This window comes from Dasypus novemcinctus, chromosome 8 (assembly GCF_030445035.2).
Source record: "Dasypus novemcinctus isolate mDasNov1 chromosome 8, mDasNov1.1.hap2, whole genome shotgun sequence".
NCBI classification, from domain to species: Eukaryota; Metazoa; Chordata; class Mammalia; order Cingulata; family Dasypodidae; genus Dasypus; species Dasypus novemcinctus.
This window is the reverse complement of record NC_080680.1, coordinates 15,003,660-15,023,920: the sequence shown is the minus strand read 5'-3', so window position 1 is coordinate 15,023,920 and position 20,261 is coordinate 15,003,660. Positions and strand designations below refer to the sequence as shown.

Genomic DNA, 20,261 nt, shown 5'->3' with positions numbered 1-20,261 from the left:
GGTGAAGGGCAGCGCTGGGACTCAAACCTGGTTTGGCCCTGAAGTTTGCACTCTGATATACCAGGCTACAAGCACACACCAATCTGCAGTGATTGACCTGGAGATGCCAATCTGCAGTGACTGACCTGGAGATATGTCAGTATCTCCACAGGCACTGACTAAAACAACACACAGTGCATTTTGTAGGATCCAACTTACATAAAAACAGATGTACAGAGAGAGCAGAAAGGACAGTCACCAAAATTTTAACCATGGTATGGGGAAGAAAATGTGGGCAAATATAAGGGATAGGAGAATATTTATTATGTTTTTAGCATAGGGCAGGACTTTCTAAGCAAGACACAAAACCCCAAAGCCATAAAAGACTGACAGCTCTGAATACCTTATCATATTCAATCATAATTTTAAAATAAGACAAGTGAAAGACCGGGAGGAAATATTTACAACTTATAACAGAGAATCAATATAAAAAATATATCAAGTGAAGAGGAAATGTCAGGAGATGGCCAAGCAGAAAGCACTGCCGAACCAGCAGGAACTGTCTAAATCAACTCTTTTGAAACCCTGTACACTGCAGTAGCCAAGGAAGAAGACGGAGAGGAGGCTGGTAAACTGCTATAAATATCAGTGCATTTCACCATCTGAGACAGTCTGAAGTTATTTTATGAATCCCAAAAAGGAAAACACTATGTCCTTGAACTAATCGATTCCTGTGGGCGTGGGGCCCTTTTGACAGGTCTACGTCAGTGAGGCATGACTTTTTAGTCTTGCTAGGTCTTATAAATGGAGACAGAGAGAGACACACAGAGAAGAGAAGCCGCCGTTTTTGACCTGCCAAGTGAGGGAGGACTCGAGGATCACCAGCAGCCAAAGATCAAGCACAAGTCCCCAAGAGGCTGGGCCCTCGGGGCAGCTCAAGGCTGAAGAGACTAGCCCTATGCCTGATAGGCCACAGCTGAACCTGGAAGAAAGTAGAGCCGCTGAGACAGAGAGAGGAGGCTGGAAAGAGCCAAGTTGTGAGCCTGGTCACCAGCCGGGACCAGAGAGGACCTCGGCAGGGACCTCGGCAGAGATGAGCTGACTTCTTGCTTCACCACATGGCAGACCCCAGGATCACTAGTAGCTGACTTTGGCGAGAAAGCACCTCTATTGGTGCCTTGATTTGGACATTTCACAGCCTCAGAACTGTAAGCTTTTACCCTAAATTCAATTCCAATTATAAAGGCCAACTCATTTCTGGTACTTGCATCAGTAGCCCTTTGACAAACTAAGACACATCCCTGCAGCAGCTACCAGCTCCCATCCACCAACCACGTGGCAGGCTCCTGGTACAGCTTGTTGGTGCCAGGGTGGGCTCTAAAACCCAAAATCCAGGGTGTGCTCTGATCACTGACCATTGCTTTTGATCAACTACTTCAGATCACTGAGGGGCTAGCCCTGGCTCTGAGGGCAGACATTGTACCAAACCTATCAGGCAAAAGAGGCAAAGAAGTCTTAAAGAAGTAGTACTTTTTTTTTTCCTATTTTCTCCTTTCATTCTTCATTTAGGAGCAAAAAAGTTGGAAAAATCATAAATTGATAGCTCCAGCCCTCAACAACAACAAAAACCTTGTAACCCCAGAGTAGGAGAACCAGATTTCCAGAATTATAACTACATAATACTCAGAATGTCCAGTTCTCAACCAAAAAATTACAAAACACAAAGAAACAGGAAAGTGTGGCCCATTCACAGGAAAAAAAGATTTTGCCAGAAACCATCCCTGAGGAAGCTCAAACCCTGGGAATATTTGTCAAAGACTTTAAATTAACTGTCTTAAATATGTTCAGTGAGCTAAAGGAACCCATATTCAAAGAGATAAAGGACATTAGGAAAACACTGTTGGAAGAAACTAGAGATGGAAATTATAGAAAAAGAACCAAATACAAACTTGGAGCTGTAGGGTACAATAATTGAAATGAAAAACTCATTAGATAGACTCAACAGCAGATTTGAACAGGCAGAAGAAAGGATCAGTGAACTTGAAGACAAGAATTGAAATTATCCAGTATGAGGAGAAAAAAGAAAAAATAATGAAGACAAATGAACAGAGCCTGAGGGACTGGTGGGATGCCATCAAGTGTCTCAACATATGCAGCACTGGAGTCCCAGAAGGATAGCAGATGGGGGAGGAGAAAAAGTATTTGAAGAAATCATGTCTAGATAACTCCCAAATATGATGAAAGGCACGAATGGACACATCTAGGATGCTCAATGAACTCCAAGCAGTATAGACTCCAAGAGATTTACACCAAGACGCATTATAGCAAAATTGTCAAAATCCAAATACAACGAGAGGATTTGACAGCAGCAAGAAAGAAGTGACTTGTCACATACAAGAGATCGCCAATAAGATTAACACTGGATTTCACATCAGAAATCATGGATGCCAAAAGACAGTGGGATGGCATATTTAAAGTCCCTAAAGAATGAAACTATCAACCAAGAATTTAATATCCACAAAACTATCTTTCAAAAATGAAAGAGAAATCAAGGCATTTACATACAAAACAAAACTGAAAGAGTTACCAGAAGACCTGTCCTATAAGAAATGCTAAAAGGAGTCCTTCAGGCTGAAATAAAAAGGACAATAGACAGTAACTCAAAGCTATAAGAGAAATAAAGAACATTGGGGGAAGCAGATGTAGCTCAAACTACTGAGCTCCTGCCTACCACACAGGAGGTCCCAGGTTCAGTTCCCGGTGCCTCCTAAAGAAGACAAGTAAGACAGCAAGCTGACAAGAGAGGCTGGCACAGTGAGCTGACACAATAAGATGATGCACGAGACACAAGGAGGAAAACATAATGAGACTCAACAAAGCAGGGAGCAGAGATGGCTCAAACAATTAGGTACCCCCCTCCCATATGGGAGGGCCAAGGTTCAGTTCCCAGTGCCTCCAAAAAAAAGAAGATGAGCACACAACAAACAGACATAGGAACTGCAAACAACAAGGAGGTGGGGAGAAATAAATAAGTAAAATAAACCTTAAAAAAAAAAAAAAGAATATTGATAAGGGTCACTACATAGGTAAATATATAATCCTGTATCACTGTACTTTTGATTTGTAACTGCTTTTTTCCCCTATATGACTTAACAGGTGAATGTGTAAAATAACATTTTAAGTCTTTGTTAATGGATATACAACATATAAGATGTAATCTGAAACACAGATATATGACTAGAGATTTTGTATAATGCTGAAACTAGGCTGGTACTAATTGAACTAGGTTGTTATTAGTTTAATATGTTAACTATATTTACAAAGGTAGCCACTAAGAAAATAACTAAAAAATAAAGAGAAAAGAAAGAAGAAGGGAATCTAAATGGTACATACAACAGAGCAACTAAATACAAGGAAAACCAGTAATGGAGTAATTGAGGAACAAAAATCACACAAGACATACAGAAAATAAACAGTAAAATGGCATAAGTAAATCCTTCCTTCTCAGTTATTATCTTAAATGGCAACAGAGGGACTGTTGAGTGCCTGTTTTCCACATGGGAGGTCCCGGGTTCAATTTCTGGTGCCTCCTAAAAACAAGAAAACAAACAACAAGCAAAGAAATAAAAAAATAAACTGAGGGGAGCCAATGTGGCTCAGTGGTTGAGTGCCAGCTTCCCACTTACAAGGCCCTAGGTTCATTCCCCAGCCCCAGTACCTCAGAAAAAAAAATTTTTAATAAAAAGCCAACATATTGAACTCTACTATTAAAAGACAGAGATTGGAAGACTGGAAGAAAAACCATGATCCATTTCTGTGCTGTCTACAAGAGACTCATTTTAGGTACAAAGACCCAAAGAGGTTGAAAATAAAAGGGTAGAGAGAGAGATTCCATGCAAACACTAATTGAATTAGAGATAGAATAGCTATATTATTGTCAAAGTAGACTTTAAGTCAAAAAGATTATAAGAGCCAAGGAAGGATATAATCTATTGATAAAAAGTTCAATCCAGCAAGAAAATATAATGATTTTAAACATATATGCACCTCACAACAGAGTCTCAAAATTTATGAAACAAAAATTGCCAGAGCTGAAGGGATAAATAGGTCTACAATAACAGTTGGAGCCTTCAGTATACCATTTTTAATAACTGACAGAACAGAAGAGCCAAAAGGAAACAGAACTGGAACAACACTATTAACCAGTTAGACCTAATGGACATTTATAGAATACTCTACCCAACAAAAACAGAACATACATTCTTCTCAAGTACACATGGAATATTTTCCAGGATAGACCATATATTAGGCCACAAATCAAATCTTAATAAATGTAAAAGTACTGAAATCATACAAAGTATATCCTTGAACCACAATGGAATAAAGCTATTAGTAAATAATGGAAGGAAAAAATGGAAATTTTCCAAATATGCAGAAATTAGCACACTTTTAAATAATCACTAGGTCAAAGAAGCAAAGAGAAGTTAGGAAATATCTTGAGACAAATGAAAACAAAAACACAGCATACCAAACAGAGGGAAATTTATAGCTCTAAATGCCTACATTGCATAAGAAGACCACAAATCAATAACCTAACATCACACCAAAGGAAGTTAGAACAAGGGCAAACTAAACCCAAAGTTAGTAAAAAGGAAGGAAAAAATAAAGATTAGAGCAGAAATAAAGTAGAGAAGAGAGAAACAGAGAGAATTAACAAAACCAAGTTGTTTTTTTGGGAAAAAATATCAATAAAATCAAGTCAATCAGCCAACTGCCACCTCAAGAGCTTGAGATTTCTTATCATGCAAGAAATGCATGTTGTTGGTTCTATGCTTTATTAATATGTATTAATGATACTGATTTTTTAGAAAAGAAATGCATATTCTGCTCATTGAACTGGTAGCACATCTGTGCTCTGTTCCTTGTGACTGTCGACACCTGGCATGATGCACCCAATGCAAGTCCTGAGACCTACTCTCATGGGGACCATGGGCAAGGTAAGGCAGTGGGAATTCGGGTGGAATTTTTCTCACTCCTATTTAAAATAAAATTTATAAAACTATGCTTTTAAACATACTCCCTCACCATTGTAGAAAACATGCAAAACAAAGTAAACATCTCCTACTTGACCTAATCACCATTATTATTATTTATATTGGTTTTGTTAAAAAAAAAGCAACTGTGGTAATAAGAAATATAAAATACAAGTCATTTAATTATATATGTATGTATTGCTGTAGGTAAATATGAAAAATGAAAAACTACCCAAAAAAGAAAAGAATCAAATAAATGACCAAAAAAAGCAATAAATATATGAAAAGATGTTCAACCTTACCTCTAGTTAAGGAAGGACAAATTAAATGATAGAGAAAAGTTCAAATAAAGGGGTAGACTTTTATTTCTAGTAATGAAGGACAAGGTAATTTTGAAGCCAGCCCAAAGCACTGTGGTCAACTATAAAAGCTGGACATAATATCAAAAACATCTGCTTAGAGGCAGAACTAACAAAACAGGAAAGAACTGCTGGAACAGAAGGCGGACAAAAGTATTTGGGAATGTTTTTCTTTGGGGCAGGGCAGGAGTACCAATTCTGAAGGGTCAACTGGGAGGCACTACACCAGCCTCTGCGGCTATGAGGACAGTAACCCTCATGAACTCCCTCTTTGAGTTAAGATATACCTTAAAATTAAACATGAACCAGAAGGTGATAGGCTGTACCAGGAACTGCAAATTTGCTTTAAAGGGATTACCAAAATTGTATGAAGGTGACCCACCTTGCTGGTGATTTCCAAGACCCTGGCAGAAACAAATCTAAAGTCTTCTCTGGAAGAAGATATCATCCTAAGCTTTACATTATTTTTAAAATAACTGTAAATACAATGTCTGGCACACAACCAAAAATAGTCAGGTACAAGAAGACAAGATAACATGAATGAAAATCAAGAATGAAAGAATGAATGAATAAGTAAATAAGGCAAGAAAGAAGAAAAAATAAAAATGACAGAAAAAAAGACCCACATGGACTCCAGATATTGGAGGTACCAGATACACATGCCATTCTGCAAACAACATCATGCAGTGGAATGCATTTATATTTGGACCAGAAGGGACACCCTTTGAAGATGGTACTTTAAAATTCATAATAGAATTTTCTGAAGAATATCCAGATAAACTGTCAACTGTAAGGTTTTTATCCAAAATGCTTCATCCAAATGTGTATGCTGATGATACCATATGTTGAGATATCCTTCAGAACAGATGGAGCCCAACAGATGATGTATCTTCTATCTTCACATCAATTCAGTCTCTGTTGGATGAACCAAATCCAAACAGTCCAGCCAAGAGCCAGTTAGCACAGCTTTATCAGGAAGACAAACAGGAATATGAGAAAAGAATCTTGGCCACTGTTGAACAACTTTGGAATGATTCATAATAGATATAACTGGCCAGTTACTCTTTTTCAATACTGTTGTATATAATTTACCTCTCAGTAGAAAGACTAATAAATTTTAACTGCCATGGATTTAAGGATTCTACAAGGGGGAAAAAATCCTCTTTTTTCAGGAATAAAAGACAAAGCTGAAAATTTCAGAGGCAAATTAGAAACCAAAAAAATGAACCATTTGGAAATTCTACAACTAAAAAAAACAAAATCAAAGTTAAGAATTCAGTGGACAATTAACAGAAGACTAGGAAAAAACTGAGGAGACTATTGTTAACCTGGAAGATAGGTAAAGAAAAGAACATCCAGAATGAAGCATGGAAAGGAAAACAGCCTCAAAAATATAGAAAAAATGGTACGAGACAGAAGGGAAAGAGAGTGTGCCAAACATACATATACTTAATATTTAGGTTGGTGCAAAAGTAACTGCAGTTTTGCTTTGTTGAAATTTGCCATTTGCTATTGGCTTATGTTCTTAAATAAATGTGGTTATGTTATACATAATTTTAATGTGCATTTTTCACCTTTTTCTTTGCTAATGACTTATTACTTGCTGTTTATCTTTTTTATATATACATATATATTTTTTTAAGATTTATTTATTTCTCTCCCCTTCCCCCACCCCCACCCAGTTGTCTGCTCTCTCTGTCCATTCGCTGCGTGTTCCTCTGTGACCATTTCTATCCTTATCAGCGGCACCGGGAATCTGTGTTTCTTTTTGTTGCAGCATCTTGCTGTGTCAGCTCTCCGTGTGTGCAGCGCCATTCCTGGGCAGGCTGCACTTTTTTTCGAGCTGGGCGGCTCTCCTTATGGGGTGCACTCCTTGCGCGTGGGGCTCCCCTACGTGGGGGACACCCCTGCATGGCAGGGCACTCCTTGTGCACATCAGCACTGCGCATGGGCCAACTCCACACGGGTCAAGGAGGCCCAGGGTTTAAACCACGGACCTCCCATGTGGTAGATGGACGCCCTATCCATTGGGCCAAGTCCACTTCCCCTTATATATATTTTTAGACTATGGAAATGATGTTAGACAAAAAAGCAAATTCAAGCGATTTTCTTATTTGAGTTCAAAATGGGTCATAAAGCAGCAGAGACAACTCAAAACATCAATAATGCATTTGGCCAGGAAGTGCTAACAAACATACAGTGCAGTGGTGATTCAAGAAGTTTTGCAAAGGAGACAAGAGTCTTGAAGATTAGGAGCATAGTGGCTGGCCATGAGAAGTTGACAACAACCAATTGAGGGCAATCATGAAGCTGATCCTCTTAAACTACACAAGAGTTCCTGAAGAACTCAACGTCGACCATTCTATACAGCTGTTTGGCATTTGAAGCAAATTGGAAAGGTGAAAAAGCTCAATTAAGTGGGTGCTTTATGAGATGACCAAAAAATTTTAAAAATCAACATTTTGAAGTGTCGTTTTCTCTTATTCTATGCAACAACAACAAACATTTCTCAATAGGATTGTGACATGTGACAAAAAGTGGATTTTACACAACCAGCAATGACCAGCTCAGTGGTTGGACCGAGAAGAAGCTCCAAAGCATTTCCCAAAGCTAAACTGACACCAAAAAAGGTCATGGTCAATGGTGGTCTGCTGCCAGTCTGATCCACTACAGCTTTCCAAATCCCAGCAAAACCATAACATCTGAGAAGTACGCTCAGCAGATCAAAGAGATGCACCAAAAACTACAACGCCTGCAGCCGGCATTGGTCAACAGAAACGGCCCAATTCTTCTCCACAACAGCGCCCAACCACACATCGCACAACCAACGCTTTGGAAGTTGAAAGAATTGGGCTATGAAGTTTTACCTCATCTGCCATATTCACCTGACCTCTCGCCAACTGACTACCACTTCTTCAAGCATCTCGACAACTTTTTGCAGGGGAAATGTTTCCACAACTAGCAGGATGCAGAAATGCTTTCCAAGAGATTGTCGAATCCCAAAGCACAGATTTTTACGCTACAATAATACAAAAATTTAGTTCATGTTGACAAAATGTGTTGACTGTAACTGTTCCTATTTTGATTAATAAAGATGTGTTTGAGCCTAGTTTTAATGATTTAAAATTCACAGTTCGAAACTGTAATTCCTTTTGCACCAATCTAATAGAAGAATAAAGGAAATGGCAGAAACAAAATTTGAAAAGGTTAAGGCCAAGAATTTTCCAAAACTGAAGACATCAAGCCATAGATTCAAGAAAATCTCCCAATTCCAAGCAAGATAAACACGACTACCAAAAAAGAAAAAGAATCACATGTATCTATCACAGAACAAAACTAAGAATTCTACATTAAAAGCATGAGAAACAAAAGAAAAAATAAACTGAATTTCATCAAAATTTAAAGTTATATATCAAAGGACATTATTAAGAAAGTGAGATACAACTTACAAAATGGGAGAAAATATTTGGAAACCGTGTATCTGATAAGGGTTTAAAATCCAGAAAATATGAAGAACTTACACAATTCAACAACAAAAAGACAGCCAAATTTAAAAATGGACAAAGGACTTGAATAGATACCTCTCCAAATAAGATAAACAAACGATTAATAACCACATGAAAAGATGCTCAACAGCACTAGACACTACAGAAATGAAAGTCAAAACCATAATGAGATGCCACTTCACACCCACTAAGATGGCTATTACTAAAAACCAACAACAACAACAACAACACAGAAAATAACAAGTGCTGACAAAGATGTGGAGAAATAGGAACCCTTGTACTTTGCTGGTGAGAATGCAAAATGGTATAGCCACTGTGGAAAACAGTTTGGCAGTGCCTCAAAAAGTTAAACACAGAACCACCGCATGCCCTGGCAATCCCACTTCTGGGTATATATACGAAAGAATTGAAAGCAGGGACTTGAACAAATACACCGATGTTCATAATGGCATTATTCACAATTGCCAGAAGAGAGAAGTAACCCAAGTGTCCATCGACAGATGAACAGTATATAAACACCATACACATATACATACACACACACACACACACACACACACAGGAGTATTATTCAGCCATAAAAGGAAAGAAGGAAGGAAAGCAATTTGAAGTTCTGACGCATGCTACAACCTGGATGAACCTTGAAGACATTATGTTCAATGAAATAAGCCAGATACAAAAGGATAAATATTGTATGATTCCACTTATATAAAATAACTAGAATATGCCAATTCATAGACTGAAAATAGAGTGCAGGATACCAGAGGGGGGGGAGAAAGGGGACTAGGGAGTTAATGCATAACGGGTGCAGTCTCCGGGGTGAGGAGAGAGGTTCAGTAGTGGACGGTGCTGATGGCAGCACCAAGCTGTGAGTGAGGTTAATCCCTGATTAACTGCAAGCTTGGGAATGGTGAGATGGGGAAGGTTATGTTATACTGTCTAGGTTACCACAGCTAAATAAAGAGAAAGACTAAAGAGACAATGATGATAATTAAATGCAACACATCATCCTAGATTGGATCTAACAATGGAGGAGAAAAGGCTCAAAGGTACATTATTGGGACGTGAAAAAGTTGGAATATAGACTGTAAGCTTTACGTCAATAGTAAATTTCTTGAACTTGATAACTGCATTCAAGGTGGTTACATAAGTGAATATCCTTGTTCTTAGGAAATGTACATGGCGGGATTAAGTGTCCAAGGAGCATGACATATGCACTCTACTCTCAAATGCTTAGAAAATAAACAGATAAATGGTAGAATAATATAACAAATGCGGCAAAATGCTAAAAGCTGGTAAATCTGGGTATCATAACGGGGTATATTGAAGTTCAAATGCATTACTGTTGTATTAATTTTGCCAATCTCCTGTTTAGCTTGAAATTGTTTCAGAATAAAAAGTGTTTTTTTTTAAATACTTATATAGGAATTTTGGAAAATATAGAAATACAGAAAAACGGAAATAAAGTCCCATGTGTCTCCTTTTGAAAAAAAAAAAGCAACACTGTTATTTAGACCTAAATCAATGCCCAAATTATAGACCACACTGCAGATTCCATCACTTGATTCCAACACAGTGGGCTTCTCTTGGGAGCCAATACTTTCAGATCTTCCCACCAACTTGCTGGCTCTGCCCTTGGCACCTCAGCTAATTCCCCCATGACCCTGGCTTCTCAGACCCCTCTGTGGACACTACAAAACTCCTTCAGTCCTCCTCCTTGAAAACACACTGCTACGGCAAAGGGTGAAGCCAAGCACCAGCCAGAGGCACGCGCCAAGGACTCCTTCTGCAGGGAGGGGTGAGAGCGTGCACAGACACGTGGTTAGACAGGTGTCAGGAGTAGGAGAGGGGGGGCCCGGGGCACCTGGGCGGCTCAGCGAATGCAGAAGGAGCTTCACGCCCGCCGAGCTGCTGCTGCCTCGGAACCCAGCCACCTCTGGAACGGGTTTCTTAACCATTTTAGTGTCTGGTCAACCTCTGGCTGTCTGGTAAAGCCCTCTGGACCTCTCTCAGAGTAATCTTTTTAAGTGCTTAAAATAAAATACACAGAATTACAATGCCAAATACCAAAATAATTTTTTTTAGAAAATTAGGATCTCAGGCCTGGATGTCTCATGGCATTACAAGGTGCCTGTGACAACTACACGTGACAGGCAAAGCGCTGAGCTCGCAGTGGCAGCTGGGGCTGGGGCCTCTGATCCCACCAGAGTGGCTGCCTCCATTCCCAATGGAAGGAAATGCTAAGTTTCAGTTGGAGTTACTAAAAATACAGATGCAGCTGTTTTTCTACCAAGTTCATGGGGCCCCTGAATTTCCTCTATAGAATCCGCTACAAACAGAACCTGCACTCCTCCCTAAGAATTCTCCCAGAGTTCTGGAGGAAGGAAGCCATCCTCACACTGCCGTGGGCGGGGCGGGAGGCTCCAGGAGGATGCAAGGAAAGGAACAGTTGATGCCGAGGCCCCTACCAAGGCAGCTTAAAGGAAGGGCAGATCAGCAGCCTTGGGTCCGGCCCTGGACCTCGGAACAGGGGCGGACACCGGAGCTCTGACTCACACCAGGCCGCAGAGCAGGTCAGGGCGCACAGGGCTAGGTGGGAGTGGGCTGGGGTGTAACTAAACTGAGGAAGGTTCTCTTTAAAGTGAAAGTATGGGAAACAGACATGGCTCAACTGATAGAGCATCCACCTACCATATGGGAGGTGCAGGGCTCAAACCCAGGGCCTCCTGGCCCATGTGGTGAGCTGGCCCAAGGGCAGCACTGCTGCGTGCAACAAGTGCCATGCCATGCAGGGGTGTCCCCCGCATAGGGGAGCCCCACGCACAAGGAGTCCCACATTGAGTCACCCCACGTGAAGAAAGCGCAGCCCACCCAGCAGCGGCACCACACACATGGAGAGCTGACAGAGCAAGATGATGCAACAGAAAGAGAGATTCCTGGAGCCACTGAGAATGCAAGCAGACACAGAAGAACACACAGCGAATGGACACAGAGAGCAGACAATGGGGGGGAAGGGAAAGAGAAATAAATAAAATAAATCTTTAAAAAGTAAAAAAGTAAAAAAAAATAAAGTGAAGGTAATACGAAGAATAAATGTACGGAATTAAAACCTAGAGTATAGGTTTTTAGGAGATAAGAAAACTACTGATGCTTAATGTATGTACAAGTTTTTAATTAACTTCACTGTAAAAGTGTAGAAATGGATAAAATTGATGGTAACACATGAGAACGAGGAGCAGCTGGTTCATAACTGGGATTAAGGCTGAATCGGGTAGTCCAGGAATGTAGGTGTCAACTGAAAGAAAACTACAGAATAATCTAGGGACTGAATAACACAGTGAACCCAGAGTGGGAGAGAACTGTGGTTAATAGTACAAATCCAAGAGTGTCCTGTGAACTAGAATGGGTGTATGTCACTACTGAAAGGTGGAAGGAATGTGAAGAAGTATGGGAAAAATACAATTAATGTACCCTATGGATTACAGTTAATAGCAATACTGTAATATTCTTGCATTAATGCCAAAGATGTACTGTGTTAATAATAGGGGGGCATGGAAAAAATATGCCAAATGTACGCCATGGACCACAGTTAGTGTTAATAGTCTGATGACATTATCTCAAAATTTGTAACAAATGTTCCACAACAGTGTGGTGTGTTGGTAAAGGAAGGGTGTATGGGAATTATACACATTTGAACAATTGTTTTGGAAGTTCACAACTTCTGTAATAAAAATATATATTAGGGAAGCGGATTTGGCTCAACTGATCAAATAAATGTCCACCTACGATACGAGAGGTCCAGGGTTCAAACCCAGGGGCTCCTGACCCATGTGGTGAGCTGGCCCATGCACAGTGCTGATGTGTGCAAGGAGTGCTGTGCCACGCAGGGCTGTCCCCCGCGTAGGGGAGCCCCACGCGCAAGGAGTGCACCCCTGCAAGGAGAACCGCCCCACTCAATAAAAGTGCAGCCTGCCCAGGAGTGGCGCCATACACATGGAGAGCTGATGCAGAAAGATGACACAACAAAGAGATTCCCGGTGCCTCTGACAAGAATGTTAAGTGAACACAGGAGAACACACAGCAAATGTACACAGAGAGCAGACAATGGGGGGGGGGGGGGTGGGGAGAGAAATAAATTTAAAAAATAAAAAAAATAAAAAAAAATATATATATATATATTAAATAAAAAATAGTTAAGCTAAAATATTGCCCACCTGGTCCTACAAAAAACTTGCCCAAACATTTGGGGGAAACTTTAGCCACTTTCATTTTACAAATTTTCCTCTTTAACGGTAAAGAGTCGGCAGTGGGAAACGACACTTCTCGGCAAGAGGCAGCCTTGAGATCTCATGACGTGCTTAAGGCTCGCAGAGCAGTCTGAGCCAGGAGTGCCACCCACTCTACCTTTGTTAACGCGTAGGCCAGAGACCCATCATCCTCAGTGGAAAGATCTAGCAACTTCTGATAAAATGCTTCGTTATAAGGCCCATCGATTTGTAATGATTTTCTGAAAGGAAAAAGCATAAGAAAACCAGGATGACAAAGTCATCTGAAATTTGTTTCTTGAACTGTTAAACAATTCAGACATTCAATTTTAAAGAATGCCTAGTGTATTTATTTCTTCCTGATAGTAAAATTTGTTCATCTGACGCAACCGAGTTTCACATAGACTCGAGCAAAACCAGAACCCGGAGAGTCCTAGCAGCTCAGGACTTTCCTGTCTGTGACAAGTGGCCTCTTGGGCTAGAGATGCGACTAGTGACGACGGCGCGGGAAGAAGAGGAGTCCAGGCCAGAACCACGGCCAGGTGGAACCTCCGTGACGCCCCAATTCCAGATGGGCCAGAACCAGAGGCTGGGCAAACGAGGGGCTTCACTCTCTCTGGGGCCCCGGGGACCTCAGGGCAGAAGCTGCTCAGCTGTAGGCCGCCGGGGCAGCCGTGCAAAGCTCTGGCATCCCATGGAGCAACACTGCCCTCTACAGGCGACAGAGACACAAGCCGGCAATTCTGCCTCAGGACAGCCAACTGCCCAGTGTGGGACTTGTCAGGGTCACAGAATGTGCTCTCTTTTCTAGAAAGGGATAAAGAACAGCTAATGTGACTGCAAACCCTGGTCCTCCTTCCCAAGGCACTAAGCCATGAGGTAAGAGGAACAGGGTGCTAAGGGACGGGGCCACACCCCAATCAGGGTGCTTTCCCTTCTGAGTCCGAGGAATGCTTCTGACAGGGCCTCTGGGCAGCTGGGGTCACGGGAGGTAGCTGTTTCTGCACGCTGGGGTGACTCCATTGGCCCTTCCCAGTCGACCCCAGCGCTGCTCCGGGGCTCACCTCGCCTCGGGAAACTCCTCCAGGTACCGCTGGACCCGGGTGTACAGAGGGTAGAGACCTTCGATGTCCAGCATGTCCAACATCTGCACCTGGAGGGTTTTGTACAGAAGACAGCCCTTCGGTAACCCCGAGTGCTCTGGGGTGTTTTTTCCTACCGAGAACATCAGGGGAAAACGAGAGCAGGTTTACTGTCAGAGATTAAAGATTAAAGGCTGAGAGCCCGGGGAGGTGGCCACGGGGAGCGCGGGCTCCGACAGGACCACAGGACCAGAGCAGACGTGGTCTGTGCAGGCGGGACACAGGCGCAGGGGCCGGCTGTGGACAGGGCGCTCCCACCTGAGGAGCCGGGAGTGAAAGAGCGTCCAGGTGAGGCCCCCAGCGCAGGGCTTGGCCACGGCAGGCGCCACCCCAGCTGGCAGCAAAGGGTACGTTTGGAGGGAGCAGCCTGAAGCCATGGGAAAAGGCAAGGCAAGGACCCAGGCATCTCTTTTTGTGCCTGATCCTCCCCAAAGAGGCTTTCCCTTCTCCACAACAGTCTTTAAAATTCGTCCCAGGGCAGCCGGTGTGGCTCAGTGGTTGAGCATCGGCTTTCCACGTTCCAAGGTCCCGCGTTCAATCTCCAGTCCCACTACCTTAAAAAAAAAATCATCACACAACCCCAGAGGTTACTTACACAATTTAAGTTCAGATCATCCTCATTCTAAATAAAACCAAAGCACAGAATTTCAGATGATCATATGGACATCCCATGTTTGCAAATACCCATGTTTATAACAGGATAAGCCCCGTGAACCCTATCTGCTGCATCCGGGGCTGCAAAGCCATACTAAGGGGTGGGTGCTGGGTAGGCCACAGGCACAGGTCACAAGCTCGGGTCTGCTCTTCCCACTCCCAGGTGTAGGTGACAGTCGAAGGCCCCAGAATTAAAACCATGCCAAAGACCTATGAACATACGGACAGAGACTCAACAAGCCTTTTTTGAGTACCTACTGCATACAAGGTACTGTGTGAAACTCTGGAGACACTAAGTTCAAGACCATTTTGTACCTTTGAAGGGAGCTAATCATCTCCTTTGAAGAATGGAACAAATCAGAGAAAATATAGGACAGGCCAAGTGTTCTTGTATGCAGGGAAATAACCACAGCCACCTCACAACACTAACAAACACTTAGACAGCGCCTACCACCAGCGGGCACTGCGCGGGGCACCACTCGGCTGCCACCAGCAGGAGGTTCTCCACTGACTCGGTGCTAGTGGGAACGTGAACTGCCCCCAAGCCTGCTCATGGGGGACGTGTTAAAATTACAGGGACCTATACAATGGAACACTTCATGATCAATAAAAGATGAAAAAAATACATTTACTGTAGTAGCCAAAAATGTTAAAAATTGGTGAATCTCAGTGTCTGGGTGGGGTCATAGGTCAGAGTTCTCTGAATGGGTGTATTTTTGCAACTGTCCTGTAAGTTTAATCATTTCAAAGAAAAATACAATTACTGATACAGATACAGATTTAAGCTAATTAACTGAAAAACACCCAGTTATGAAATAATCAGTAAAGAAGGATCCTATTTTTTCAAAAAATGCACAACCCTGGATAACGGCCCCCAGGATGGCACAGTGCTCACCTGCGGGTGGGGAGTGGGCTTCTCTTAGCGCTTGCACAGGTACTGCAGTACACGCACAGAAGGAAGCACCCCTCCCCAAAGGCCACCTCAGTGCCAGGGCCCTTCTAGCCATTCTGCTTACTTAAGAACATTTATGGACCTAGAACATGGGTAGAATTTTATTGAATTCTTCTGAAATGGTCATGCACCAGTTTTGTAACAAGGGAAAAAAAAGTCATTTGTGATAAAAAAAAAAAAATGGCAGGGGGTACAGATGAGCGCCCATGCCTGAGCCAGGACAGATTCTCGGGGCCTTCGGCATCTGATCAGGTGGCAGGGCAGGCAGACCCCTCTGCACCTGGGATCAGGGAGGGGCAGGTACTGCAGGCCCAAGTATGCAGCCCAGGGGAGATGCGCAGCCGACCCACGTGTCTGGGCACCTCAGGGTAGCAGCCTCCTTCAAACACCAAACAGCAACAGTGGAACCTACACAAGGATCCCCTGGGCCACAGGCGTGTTCACACAGAAGCCGAATAATCGGTCTTCCCAAAACTAGTGAGGTGATGGCCATGCTTCTCAGAGCCACAGACTGCAATGAAGCTGCAGCACCGGCAGGCGGATGACAATGGGAACAAGCAAGGAGTCAACAAATACTAAGACGAAAACTCCAGCTAGCCCATGGGCTGGCAAGCGGGACTCAGCTCCCCAGGGTGCAGGCAGCTGCTCAGGAGAGCCCCAGACCCGGCCTCACCCCATCTGCACACCGGCCATGCAGAGCACAAGACAACGGGTAGCTTGCGACCTCCAGCGTTTGGGCCCCACGCTGTCACCCGTTTGAGAACCACGTGTCTCAGGGGGCTCCCGTGCAAGGGCTCCAGACCCCGGCCTCCAAGGGCTTTCTAGTGGTGCGACAGCTGACTCTAAAACAACATGACTGACAACCTCCCCCCGTCGGCTGTTAGGAGGAGGGAACAGGGGAGTGGGGGTGGAAACACTACACTGCAGAGTCTGCAAGTAGGGAGGGGGTACAGCCCAATTCATAGGCCCAGAGAAAAGATGGGGGGGAGGGGCACAGGGCGGGTAGGGGGCGGCCGGGGGCCTACCTTGCCGGCGCAGCTCCCTGCGGAAGGGGCTGGCTTCGCAGACCCGCGGCCCGCGCGGCCCGGGCCCGGCCCTGGGCGCGCCCGGCGGGCCCTTGTCGGCGCCGCTCAGCAGCACGCGCGCCAGCACGCGCACCAGCTCGCGCACCACGGCCCTGGCGCAGTGCGGCCCGGCGGCCAGGCCGTTGGCGGGGAAGAAGAAGGGCTTCAGGTGGTGCGCCAGCTCGCTCCAGTCGGCCGCCGCGTCCCGGGCGTCTCTGCAGCCGTAGATCAGCTCGCCGTTCTTCAGGGGGAGAGAGAGCGGGCGTCGGCTGCTGCAGGCCCGCGGGTCCGCCCCGCCCGGCTGCAGGGGCAGCGGGGACAGCCCGCTGGGGGCCCCCGCCGCCACCAGGAGGGTTGGGGCTGGGAGCGCTGCCCGGGCACGCGCCCCGAGCCTGGGAAGCGGCGGGCAGCCCCCGTGCACACACAGACTCGGGCGGCACCTCGGGTGGTTTACTCGACAGCGCAAGCCACGAAGGGGCAGGCGACAGCTCCTCTTAACCGCAGGAGGCAAGCGCAACTCCAGGTCCTCGCCAGCCACCTGGAGACATCTGCCCTGTCGGAGCCCCGCAGCCCCCAGGCTTCGCCCTCAGCGCTGGAACTGTGCTTTTCCATCGCTCGCGGGGGCGGCGTCCCCCGTGGCACGGCGACAGCTCCCGGTCAACGCTGGCCGCACCCCTACCCGCTCCGTCTAAGGAGCTGCACGGCCGGTAGGGTCTAGGAAGGCCGGCATGCGACCCGGAGAAAGCACACGCGACGGAGCGGGGGCACCCACAGCGGCTGGCAGCCGCGGGCCCGCGCAGTCTGCGTCCCAGGCGCCCGGCACAGAACTGAGATAAGGGACAGCCCTCAGAAAAGCCCTGCAGGCCACTGCTCCCCTTCCCCATCTCTTCTAAGACTACTCCCCAACCCTCGGGGCCAACACAGCCCTGCCCCAGGCCCCTAGCGAGGGTCCCCCAGGGAGGTTTCAAAGAAACAGGGAAATTCTCTTCAGGACTGGTCCTTACAAGAATTGAAATAACCAGTTTTTAAATAGTCTTCCTTATCTACACTTGGGGAGATGGAGGCAGACAGGAAGGAGAATTCCCTCTGAGAAAGCAGGCAGCATCAGCTGCCCCTTTCCCTGCCAACCACTCCCCCACCCCAGGGTCTGAGAGTGACTTAAAAAGCAAGTGCCAAGACTCTCTGGCACTTCACAGGAAAGGCCGAGCTCTGCAGCCTGAGAACCCACGACAGGCGCTGGCCTCCTCACAGCCTCCACCCAGGCTCTCAGAAAGGCCCCGGGGCCTGCCAGCGCTGGTCCTGGACGGGGGCCAGCACAGGACGTCAGGGACCCCTGCCGCATGGCCAGGTCAGCAGGCGTCTGGGCAGAGGAGGCAGAGGCAGGCAAGAACGGGCTCCCGCCACCCTCCCTGTGCTAACGTGGCCCTGCTCAGATGGAGTGGGAGGAAAAGGGACGGAGCTTCTTTGGTATCCGCTGTCAGGGTTTCAGTAAGAGTCAGTAAGAGGCTCCGGGCAGCACCTCCAGGCCAGCCCCAGGCAGCAACGGCTTCAGCCAGGACTTGACAAGGACTGGTGGGCCACTGCCCACACCGGCCCAGCTCCCTGGCGGCCAAGTCCTCAGGGAGCCGGACCTGGAAGGCTGCAGGGGGCCAAGGCACAGCCAGGGCTCATCCCCGGTACCTGCGTCCTAGCGAGGCCACACTGTGCCCAGCCTTCCCTGGGTCTACCCCACCTCCCCCTTTCCCCCATGGACACCCAAGCCTGGCCTGGGATTCGAGGCCTCTGCTGGCCTCCACAGCCATCCTCTTCCCTCTTTTTTGCTCACCCCCTCCTCACCTTCTCCCCCCACCTTCTAGCTTACCCCTGCCTCTCCCCCTCAGACAACTGCGGGCTGCAGCTATTTGATCAGGACACCAGCTCCAGGGAGAGAAGACCACCCAAAGGAGCCTCCACTGAAGCCTTGGCTCCGCCAGGAGCCCGAAGTCATGTGTAGGCAACCTTCTGGGAAGGGCCCTTCGCCCCTACGCTGTCAGTGTGCAGGGTAGTCGGTCCGCAGGATTTCAAGAATTGCTAATCACTTCTAGAAAGGCTGATTGGCAAGGAGCCCCCCGAATTACCAGCTCCCTCGGTTAACTGGGAGGCAGCACAGGCAAGGCGTGGAGAACCAGCCTGGCACCCACACTCACTTACCTGTGGCACAGGGCTGCCCGCCGCCCCTGAACCCAGCACCGTGCACGCCCCAGCCATGAGGGCCGTGAGGACACGGACGCCCCTGTCTAGGAGCGAGGGTTCTGCCCTCTTTGTGCGACCCAGGCACAAAGGCCAGGTCATCCCACCTCTAAGTGACAAGCACCAAGGCCTCACCCAGCAGTGGCTAAAGCAGCCATCGACATCAACTGTGCCCACATGGAACTCTATCAGTGGAGAGGAACCTGGAAAAGGGATTTTCAAAGACAGGAAGGGGTGGGGCAGTACAGCACTAAGCCCTGTCCAGAGGTCCCCGTCCCGCAAGCAGCAGGGACTCCCCGTCAGACCCAAGCGCAGGCGCAGGTCAAAGGCACCCGCAGGTCCCCATCCCTGAAAACTGCCACGAGAGAAGCAACTCTTACCTTAAATATCTTTAAGTTGTTCTGGGCCTCCTGTAACAAACTTTTCAAGGCAAAGTGCATTCTCTGTTTATTTCTAAAAAGAAAAATATGATTGATGTACTTTAAAAGCAGTCTAGATTACCTTCCTCCTCTGAACATCTGCAGGGCATGGGGTTAGAGGGCGCCTGCTCCAGAGCTCAGGGTTGCTCTCAGCCTCTGCTCAGTTGCAGGACGTGGGAAACCAGCTCAAACCGGCCGGGCCCCAGGCACTCGGTGCTTGCAGCCTCCTCCTGCCACACGTCTGGCTCTGAGCAGCGGCCTGCAGGGCTCCTGCCGCACACAGCAGACCAGACCCCGCTGGCCAGTCTAGGCTGGGAGCCCCCGGGCACGGCCCTCGCCTGCTCTGGGCTCCTAGCTCATTACAGGGTAACCATCGGGATCTCCCCCGCGCCTTGGCCTCCTGCTGGGCCAGAGGGTGCTGAGGTTTAAAGCCAGAGTGAAGCCCTGGGCCAGGCCGTCAGCACAGCAGCTCTGGGCTCATGGGAAAGCCACGCACTCTCAACATCCTGTGGTGTGCTGGCTACCTCAGGGGTCGCTCCCTCACCTGGAGAAGAGCCCCGGGGCAGGCCGTGTGGGAGGGTGGTTTACCCAGAGTCCCTGGGCCCGAGAGCAGACACCAGCGAGCCAGGCAGGGGCGCAGGCGAGGGCCGGACCTGGGG

General features: G+C 46.5%; 1 protein-coding gene across 1 annotated transcript in view; it reads right to left on the bottom strand.

Moving 5' to 3' along the window:
- Positions 1 to 20,261, bottom strand: part of IPPK (inositol-pentakisphosphate 2-kinase) — a 67,498-nt gene that overhangs the window by 8,768 nt on the left and 38,469 nt on the right. The window contains exons 8-11 of the mRNA XM_058301472.1: positions 19,564 to 19,636; positions 16,916 to 17,195; positions 14,207 to 14,357; positions 13,282 to 13,384 (exon numbers count right to left, since the gene is read on the bottom strand). Of these exons, the coding sequence (XP_058157455.1) occupies positions 13,282 to 13,384; positions 14,207 to 14,357; positions 16,916 to 17,195; positions 19,564 to 19,636 (607 nt within the window). The remainder of the gene's footprint in view (positions 1 to 13,281; positions 13,385 to 14,206; positions 14,358 to 16,915; positions 17,196 to 19,563; positions 19,637 to 20,261) is intronic.